The sequence below is a fragment of the Montipora foliosa genome, chromosome 11 (genome assembly GCF_036669935.1).
Source record: "Montipora foliosa isolate CH-2021 chromosome 11, ASM3666993v2, whole genome shotgun sequence".
In the NCBI taxonomy this organism is placed as follows: Eukaryota; Metazoa; Cnidaria; class Anthozoa; order Scleractinia; family Acroporidae; genus Montipora; species Montipora foliosa.
In genome coordinates this window covers 46,476,319-46,486,318 of record NC_090879.1, presented here as the reverse complement: position 1 = coordinate 46,486,318, position 10,000 = coordinate 46,476,319, and the positions used below count along the sequence as shown (strand labels likewise).

The 10,000-nt window shown below is 37.4% G+C and overlaps 1 protein-coding gene, 1 long non-coding RNA gene and 1 pseudogene across 2 annotated transcripts in view; 2 read left to right on the top strand and 1 right to left on the bottom strand.

Moving 5' to 3' along the window:
- The window catches only part of LOC137975895 (uncharacterized), a 14,997-nt gene extending 12,832 nt beyond the window's left edge, over positions 1-2,165 (top strand). The window contains exons 5-6 of the mRNA XM_068823107.1: positions 535-579; positions 1,750-2,165. Coding sequence (XP_068679208.1) covers positions 535-578 — 44 coding nt within the window. The 3' untranslated portion in view covers position 579; positions 1,750-2,165. The remainder of the gene's footprint in view (positions 1-534; positions 580-1,749) is intronic.
- Positions 1-10,000, top strand: part of LOC137975897 (ATP-dependent DNA helicase RecQ-like) — a 404,352-nt pseudogene that overhangs the window by 345,064 nt on the left and 49,288 nt on the right.
- On the bottom strand, positions 2,434-5,748 carry LOC137975898 (uncharacterized). Its single transcript, XR_011117654.1, has 2 exons — positions 5,566-5,748; positions 2,434-3,018 (listed from the first exon to the last, which is right to left on the bottom strand). It is a non-coding gene; the product is annotated as an uncharacterized lncRNA (long non-coding RNA).

Sequence of the window (10,000 nt, the reverse complement as noted above, 5' to 3'; positions counted from 1 at the left end):
TACAGGACAGACCCTATCTACCAATTCCGTCAAGTTTTGTTTCCTTATTTTGTTCTTAAACGACGCAAGTGTAGTGCAATTCTTTATAATGGACGATAATTTACTCCATAAAAATGGACCATAATAACGCAAAGAGTGTTTTCCGAATCTAATTGTATTAAATCTAGGTGAAAAAAGTCGGCGCTCCTAGGCCTTAAGTTATAACTACTTTTCTTAAATGTAAATAGATCTTTAATATTATTTGGCCCCGGCCTATTTTTGATCTTAAACATAAAAATACCAATGGCCTTTAGCCGCCTGTTATGTAACTTGAAGTTGCCATTTTCGCTCTTGCCAACAGTTCACTATACGAGAAGCTCCAATCATTATATGCTGCCATCAACCCTCCCTCATTGGTCTGTTGTAATTTATTGCAGTCCGAATTCCTACAGAAGTGCCACGTTAATCCGCAAAAAAAAAAAACAACAAAAAAAACAACTGGAATCAGCCTAGACGCTGAAAAATAACATGTTTCCCTCTTTTAAATATTTATAGCAAATGTTGGAGTTGCTGATGCAATGGTGGTTTTCCTGAAATAAGGTGAGAAATTAGGAACCTTTCACAAGTAAAATACAGGTGGGAATTGTAATTTTTAAAAAGGTAACGACATTTCAAAATGTATGTGACGTTTCGATGTTGCGAACAGTTAGGACTTTAAAACAACTGCGAAACATGCATAATTAACTGTGATGAAGTGACAAAAAATTGATAACTTCTTCGTGTGAGTTACAGTGTTTAAAAGAATAAAAACCGTTGAAACTTTTACATAATTAACTGTGATCATACGGGAAAAAAACAAGCAAACAAACATACAAACAAAAGCCTAAAGCGTAAGTGCCAGGTTGATGAACTTGTTGATTTAAATTGGGCTTTTCCTAGTTAAAGTGCATAGCCTCCTTAAGTTTAAGTTGAAACTTAGTGGAGGCAGAATTGAGGATTTCAAAACAATCTGCACAACAAGATTCACGGCAAAGTTGCGAGCTTTTAAGTATTTAATTAAAGATGTGCGAGGGCCTGTCAAAAAAAATGTCACAGCCTAATGCGGCTGATCCGGGAGAGTAATTAAAATACCCCAAACTGAACTTGCAACATTTTACTCACCCTACCCCAGTGCATATAGTTAAGTCATGTGTGGTAATTTGCGTCCCTTTTTTACCATGTTCTGACCTTGTAAGTGTGTTTAGGGCAAAGAAATTGGGGACAAAAGTTTGTCATGGGAAATAATTGACTGCGTTTCATTGTAAATCTTTTATGTTATCAATACATTCTTTCTTTTATCCTAACGTATGCATACGTTTTTTTGGAACTGCAAATACATGTACCTTACACGTCAACATGTACAATGACAGATGAAATAACAAACTTGAATGAACGTGGAAAACAGCATGAAAAAGAGGGGAGAATGTGAGAAAGGGCCTTATGAAAATAGCATGTGATGGACCGTTTGTGGGGGAGGGGAGAGGATTAAAGTCAGGGAGAATAGATGGCAAAAACACATTGTTGCCAGGGAAGGGTAGAAAAAAAGGGGAAAAGACATAGCACGTTTCTGATACAGTTAACACCCGCATATCCAACATAAGCGAGAAATAGTGAACGTTCAGTAGTGTTTCTAGGTTCAAACACCATTTTCATATGTAGTTGCCCTTTTTTGTATTGAAATTAAAAATAAATTATGTGCTCTCATAACTTTCTTGTTTGATCACATTTCAGCATGAACTCTCACACAGGAGAAGAGTAACAGAGTTTAATAGCAATTAAAATAAAACAATGTAATTGTAAGGGTAGGGAAAGGGTGTTTGCAACAATCTCTCGTAGACACAATCTGCCCATGTTTAGATGTGTCTGTTTTGAGGAGAGTTAAGTAACACAACACATGGTTTCTTCTTGGACGTGACTATAGAGAATAACTCTGAGCTGACAAATAAATGTTCACCTTAAACTCCAATGATCTCACATGGTTTGCTATTACATCTACATTACTAAAAGCAAGGAAAAACATGGCAGGGGGGCAAGTAATTCCAGAGGGAGGGAATGAAGGTTGGCATTTGTTTTAGTTGACAAACAAACCCAGCAGGTACAAAAGACAGGTCACAGGTCACAGGTCACAGGTCATTATTTTACCAATACAGAAAGTATCCTAAACCCGAACCCTAATCCTAACCTTAGGCCTAATTAGGCCTAAAGAAACGTTTTTAGGCCTAAGGTTAGCTTTTATGAATGTTTAGGATACTTTCTGTATAGGTAAAACAATGACCTGTGACCTGCATTTTGTACCTGCCGCAAACAAACCTGAATTCTAGCCGCTCAGTCAACAAATCCAGATAGTGCTTGCCAAAGGCATACCACTGTACCTTAGCAAAAGCTGTACACACCAACTAAAATACTGCAGATAGCCTCTGGTTGAATTCATTTAATTCAAATCAGTTAAGGAACAACAAACTCAAACCAATTTCACTACATTTCAATTAAATTCCTTTCAATTTCCCACGAACATATTTTGAAAATGCTCTGCAAACTGCCAGTAAAGTTTTCCTTAATAACAATAGCTCCCCTCGATGTCATAAAAATAATTTATGTGTAGGACTGAGTTGCATAAAATGCAGAATGACTCTTTATTAATGCAGGAAATGCCATTACCCAATTATTCTTACAAAGCTTCATAGAAACCTGCATCACAACCAAAAGAGGGGGCATGCATATTATGACTGACTGTGGCAGAGGACAAAAAATTTCACCTAACCATTTTACAGTTGTTATCACATTACATTTTATACATAAAACTCTTGAAACCTTGTTTTTGAACATTTTACCCAACTGAAAGTGTTCAATAATTGAGTTATTCCTCTCTTGTTCAAGATGTCCAATGATATTTCCTCATTGCATTTTGGCTCATTTCTTTTCCTCAAGGATTTGCTGTAACTCTTTCACTCTGGCTTGTTTTTCCTTCACCACTTTTTCAAGTTCAGCAACATGGGCTTCCTGTGCAATAACAAAAGTGTTAATGACTCACAGAAGGTGTGAGGGTTTTCGGAATAGTGACCAAAAATATCAGCATCGAGGCCAACAATCTTCTTCTTGGAAGTTAGCATTTGTAAATTACTTTCCTCTCAAATTCATATTTGGCTTTCTAAACTTAAGTCACAGCCACATATGCAACTTAGCTTGAATAAGAAATCAATCCATGTCAATGTGATTGCTCTCTGCAAACCACTCTCCCAACTGACCTATCAAGCCAAATTGGAGCTAGTCAGTTGCAAAATCATACTACGGTACATCCCTTACGAGACCATTGATGGCATATTTATGAAACATCCATTAATCTTGTAATCTTATCAGTCAATTAGAGCTCAGTACCGGTATACATCTTTCCATCGTGAATTTGGTCTACCTTACATGAACACATTCAAAGTGTGAAGGGGATAGTTTCTACAGAAACTGTGGTGCTGCGTCAGTGGGGAAGTAGTAATTACAAAAATTTGGTTTTATCAATGGAGTTGATAATGTAAATTGGCCACTGTACCAAGATTCTAAAAGCTGACGTTTTGAGCGTTAGCCCTTCGCTCTGATGAAGGGCTAATGCTCAAAACGCCAGCTTTTAGAATCTGTATGGTGTCCAATTTACATTATCAACTCTGTTGATAAACCCAATTTTTGCACATTCAAAGTGTCCCTAATTTGAATACTTTTCATTCTGCAAAGTCAAATTTCAGACAGAACATGTACTGGCAGTATTTCATATCTACTGACTGCCATTTCATATTTAAAAGGCTGCTTGAGTTGTGGAAAGTTGACAAAATACAGTAGGCAGTCATTTATCCCACAGCCATGCTGCCAACAGGTGTATCCCTGACATGATGTCAAAATCTGTTTTTCCATTTAGTTTTGCATTTCACAGCAGTTTGTGTCATCGACTCAGGAATATGCCCATGCTTCACACTAGCCCAGGCATGGGACAAAAGACTTTTGGATTTATTAAATTTTACAGTCCTCTAAATTGAATTCAGAATAATTTTGCAATCTGTGAAAAGATTTACCTCAACAAAGAATAAAAATTGAGGTTACTGTCACTTTGAGTAAAAAAACCTTTTTAATCCTTTCACTCCTGTGGGGTTCCCCATTGACAAGTAAAATCGTCTGGCATTAGACAGAGTAAAATCTATAAGTGTCACTCTTGGGAGTGAAAGGGTTAAGCAAGAACTATAGTCATTGGAAACCTTGAACACTTAACAGTAGAAAATAGGGAGCACTACATAGCACCTGTTGTGCTACAGTGAGCACCAAAGGCACGAGCCGCAAATTTACATTCTCTCAAGTGCCATTTCCTGAATTTTTACATCATATGGTGGAAAATTCGTTCTAAAAACACACATTTTTTGCAATTAATTCATCCTCTCAGAATGAATAACATACTGGTACACGCACTTGTCCGACCACAATGTCCACTTTTCCAACATGGTATTGGACCTGCTAAGTCGAGTAACGCTGCTGACCTTGTGTCTGCACAATGTGTGCCATGGGGTATTTACACAGATCGCCCAAAAGATACTAAGGATAGCAATTTCTCCCTAATTTTCAGAATTTTGGACTAAATTGGTAAAATTCAATCAAAACTGGGAGAGCTAGAGACAAGACGCCAAATCGGGAGGGTTGGAATCTCTGATATGCTGCACACTGTTTCAAGACAAATACTGTAACAATTATTGTGGCTTACCTATGAGCAACTGTTACAGTACCACAGTCCATGGACAATATCAGGCTCACTGAAACATTACTCACATTTAGAGGCCACCATTTTCAACAATCAACCATGTTCTTTGGACTAGAGCCCTGTCCAAGTCTAAAATGATGCCTTGAGTGGTATAATGTCTAAAGCGAACTACATGTATGCCCTGTATTCCTGGGGGCTGCTAGGTCATCCAACACCTTGAAAATCCCTAGGTATACCAAAAGACTCCCAGGGAGGGGTTTCCAGTGACAAGAGAATAATATTTTCACCCACCATTATACATAACAAGAAAAATAATTGACACGTTTTAAAAACATGGTTCAAACTTGTCCAAATTTAGTTCACATAGCGTGAATTTAGCGACTAAGGACGTTTTTCAAAACAATCAACCAAAATTCTTTCTCGTTTTTCCTTTAAAACTTGAAGTACATGTAGTGGTACAAAGTACAGTAATGGAAAAACATCAGGTTAGATGAAGCCCTATGAAGACTTAACTAACTTTGAGAACCATACTCATCCTGTAATGATGCGCCAAATACCTATCGAATGTGAATTTCATGTCATGTGGAAGTGTGCCAATACACCGAGTTACTCGGGTACACTGTACGTGATTTCAACGAAAACAATCTACATTTAAGTATTGTACCGTTAGAGCTAAGACGTCCCTTAAATCAAATAATAAACAATCTCACAGCACGTTAGTTCTAGTGCTGGGCCCAAAAGAGTATCTGTCCAATGCTTAATTCAGGCTTGAGGCACCGTTCGATGGGTAGATGTGCCTTATTTGATGCGAACCTCACCTTAGCTTCGAGTCCCCAGTAGTCACGGATATAATAATACATTGTCCCGCTGACTACTGCTCCCAAAATAATCGTGCTGAAAAGAAGGCCTTTTCTTCTCTCCAACCTGACCATGTTATGCTCTAAGCGTCCGCAAACTGCACGGCAATGATCTTCTGAACCAAAATGGCGATCACTTACTCTGTCATGTAAGAGGTTAGTAGTTTATCTAATAGAAAAACCGCTGGTCATGATAGCTGCATTCCCTCTGATCCCCCAAATCGTGATCAGAATCTGGAAAATAACGACACAGAATGGAAGTGACCCATAATGGCAATATGGTAAGGTTTTTTTAATTGTGAAGTTTTTCATATAATTATCCTCTTACAGCGGTTACCAATAACACGCGACCTATCGCCTTCAAAAGGGTCTGATAAAGTTGCGTTTTGGTAGACATTAATCAAAGTAAGGCAACTTGGCAACGAACTGAGAATTAGTTTACCTCTCAACTTGAGAGAATGTAAAAGTTGTTTAAATTGAGTTCCGAGGAAACTCATGCAAAAAGAAAAGGATGTTTTTAAATTAAGAAAAATAAATTTTACTACACGCGCTAATTTGCTGACTTACACGTATCGCTGATTTTGCAAATTATCACGTGCAACAATTTGAAAATACGATACCCTTTCTTTTAGATAAACTGGATTAAAAAACAACTTTATTAAAAATTACCAGCTGTTAGCGGATAAGCTTTTAATTTCTTGGTTCTGTTGCACCAAAAGCGCTAATGATCCCATATATTCTTTGTAAAATTTGGAATTTTCAAAGCACCATTGCTCAGAGATTATCCGTTATATCGAATTTTCTTCAATGCACTTTCAATATTCAGTGCTTTATCATCGGCTGACGGATTAGAAAACGGCAGCCTCGTGTTAATAGCGAAAAATGTAAGCTTTTTCTTATTCAGGGAGAACTGGAACGTGTAAGCATTTAGTGCGGAAACTGCGGCTAAGAGACAAACAATATGGCGGCCAAGAAAATCTCAATTAAAGAAGTTTCGGGGCAGAACGAGGACTGAAATTCGCATTTGTTGGTTCAGACGACCGATTTTCATTAACGTTAGAGACAACAGCGCTCAAACTGAAGTCAGCAAATGAGCATATTTTTGAATTTATCAAAAATACCCGATTGCTACTGTACATAATTCATACAATACAATACATCCTCAATTGACCTCTCCCAATAGGGGCTTTTCAGGGCCAATGAAACACAATGAAAGAAACGACAGAACAGAACAACAACTGGTTGGAGGCAAACCTGTTGGCTATTTACAAGTGCGGCGGAGTTGAACCAGGGACTACCAGGAACAAATTCAGCAAGTGGCCAGAACGAGTCTTGAACGCGGGAGCTCCGGGCCTCAAAGCAAGCGTCCTAACCACTGGGCCACACTGCCTCCTCATTCGACTAGATACTATATGGCCAGCATCCTTGAATTAGTTTATTCTGCGCAAAAAGATGGCTTTTCGCGAGTTCTCGTATTTCTCGACAACGCACGAAAAATGCTATTTCTGGGGCGCATGGTATGAGCTTGCGAAGAAGACAGAAATGAATATTTTGTCGTTACGAATACAGCAGGCCTGCATGGGTTCGAGGTCTGGTGCACCACGGGTAGTTACAGACGAGCATTTAAGGCAGTGTATAGTACGTGGTACTGAACTAGTCTGTTCTGCTTCCTTCGCAACATTTTTCTTTTCTTTGTTTAGTTTTGCAGGTCTTATTCTTCCGCGGTATCAGTAATTCATTCATTTACTTCTTGATTTAGTATTCTGTATATTTTTGATTACATATCAGTCATTTTATAATTTCTTGTTCAAGTCCCGTAGGAAGGGCTTTCAACCGTGGAGCTTAACCAGATTTCCTGCCGGGTTTCTCTAACCGCATTTTGTTCACTGTTGGCGGTAGCTCATCTTTTTCTGTTTTTCGCTCTATTTTGCATTGTATATCACTTAAGAAATGGTTTTTCTCTAGCTTGTCTAGTTTATGGAATGCATTTAGTTTAGGTATTTAGGACAAGACGTACAGAGCACCGATGGCTCAGTTGGTTGAGCACCGGGCTGCCGGGCTAAGCCTGGGTGCTTAATTGGGGTAGGACTGCAATTGGATAACATGCAGAGCCGAAGCTGTATAGTAGTTCCCAAGTAAACTTCCCAGCAGAAAGTGTTATTCATTACCAGGAGGAGTTTGTCATTAGTACTCTTATTCTATTGTAATTAAGGATAACAGCTTAGCCCTGGAACATTCTCAGTCCTGGAGAAACCCATGCACAGAATGCTTGTAAATTATATTTTTGTACTCTAGAGCGCTGGGTTGCTTAGAGTTTAGGATTAAAGTGTTTGCTACATTAGGTTGGTTCTCGGAAGACCCAAATTAAACCTATTTGCCTTGCGCTATGTGTGTTTGCCGTTGTGTAGTGGAGAAAAAAAAAGTTTTAACTTGAAGAGGTTGCAATACTTACGCGCAGACTGATAGCTAACTCGAGGCAAGTGTCTTTCGGAAGTAGAAAACAGGATTTTCGTAGAAACAATTTTGCGCCAAGTTCGTTTTTATACCAGACAACTTTGAAGTCTGAAACGTTAAATTCGTCTAAACAAATTTACCATTTTTACTATTCATCCTATGACGATAAGGAAAAACCTTGTCTGCTTTTACTTCCAATACACACGTGAATACGCTAATAATAATAATAATAATAATAATAATAATAATAATAATAATAATAATAATAATAATAATAATAATAATAATAATAATGAAATCAAAGGCATTAAGGAATGACCGCTGATAAAACTCAAGCTGAACCAGAGAAGAGCCTTGTGTCCGGGAAATCCGGAAAATCCGCCTTTTCCGTGCATGCCAAAAAGTTATTCACTCCACAGGTAAACACTTAATCTTATAGCCGGGCACATGTGCCCTACTAATCGGGGAGCCGACAAAAGGAAAGAAAACAAAAATACAATAAATCTAATTTAACTCACAATTTAATGCCAAGAAATATAAATGTATGTACACATATATAGTTAAAAAAATTATAATTCAGTAGCATATTCGCGTGTGTGTTGGAAGCAACAGAAAATTACGTTTTCCTTACCATTATGGTGTTTAGTAATAATTTCCTGGCTTCGACAAGCAGACTTTTGCAAAGACTATTCATGTTGTCTATGTGCTAGTCATGTTATCAATTCATGCGATACAGGTTTTCTGTATTGGGTAATCAGCTGAATTAAACACCCTCATCAACACCGCATTACTGAGCTCAAAAATTTGGTATCTGGTTAGCATTTGGTAAGAGTTGAAGGCAGAAACAGCCTTTTGAAAGTAAAACTGCCGAAGTAAATCGATTATTTGGATTTTTTTAATTGCTCTTCCTCAAGACCGAATACCTAATTTGAATTTTCAAAAGAGTTTCACATGTGCACAGCTTTTTGTTTCACACGAGATTTAGTTTTTAGTTTCCGGCCGGTATTTTATTTGCTACTGTTCGTTTAGTAGTTTCAGAATTTATCTTCTGCAGGTGGTTTTCACTTTACATGTTGGTGAAAGAAAACAAGAGATTTAAAAACTCATTACTTTTTTTACAAAAAGAACATTAATGAAAACGAGCAAAAAGTTTAAAGAAAAAAATTTAGATTTCAAACTATTGTGGTAAAAAATTACTGTCCTTCTTCATTCCATTGTTTAAAGCGCGATTAAAGCTAAAAAGCTAAAAAATTGTAATGTAAATATAATAAACGAAAATGATAATATTTCACAGGGCTGTCCAATTTTATACAAGTAAACTAAGCATTTCTCATTAGCACCTCTATTTCGTGCATCAGCATTTGTACATTACACCGTTGTCACGTGTCTCAGGAGATTGGTTGAATAAAATCCTTAAAGAGGAGCCAAATTATGATTTTTAGTAACTAATTATGATTTTTAGACCAAAACAAGGTAGAATGCGAGCGAGTCTGTGACGTCCGGGTACTACTGACGGGTTTCAGACAACCTATACTCAGTTGACATTAGGATAATTAGGACTTTGTCTAAAAGTCGTCGTTTTTGGCTTTTGAATTAAGATCTAGAAATGTTTTCAAAGGATGTTTCATCGCAGTTTTCTTACACGTGAATAAAATCATCAAATAAAAATCTCTTGCTTTATGAGCTTGACTATCTGCAAGAGAGAAGGAAAAGACGGGAAGGATATTTCGAGTTCATTTCTACTCAACAGGAGGAGTACTAACCACATCCAGTCTCTGATGGACTTCTTTTATCAATTACGGACGGACCAAGTAACTGTTCCATTGTACAATTTCAGCCCAAAGGTATCTTTGTTAACTAAGTGTTTATTTAAATCGATGTAAGCTGTCAGCCCTATAGAGATAGCTTAATTGTGAATTCATTACACAATCCAACCTTATTT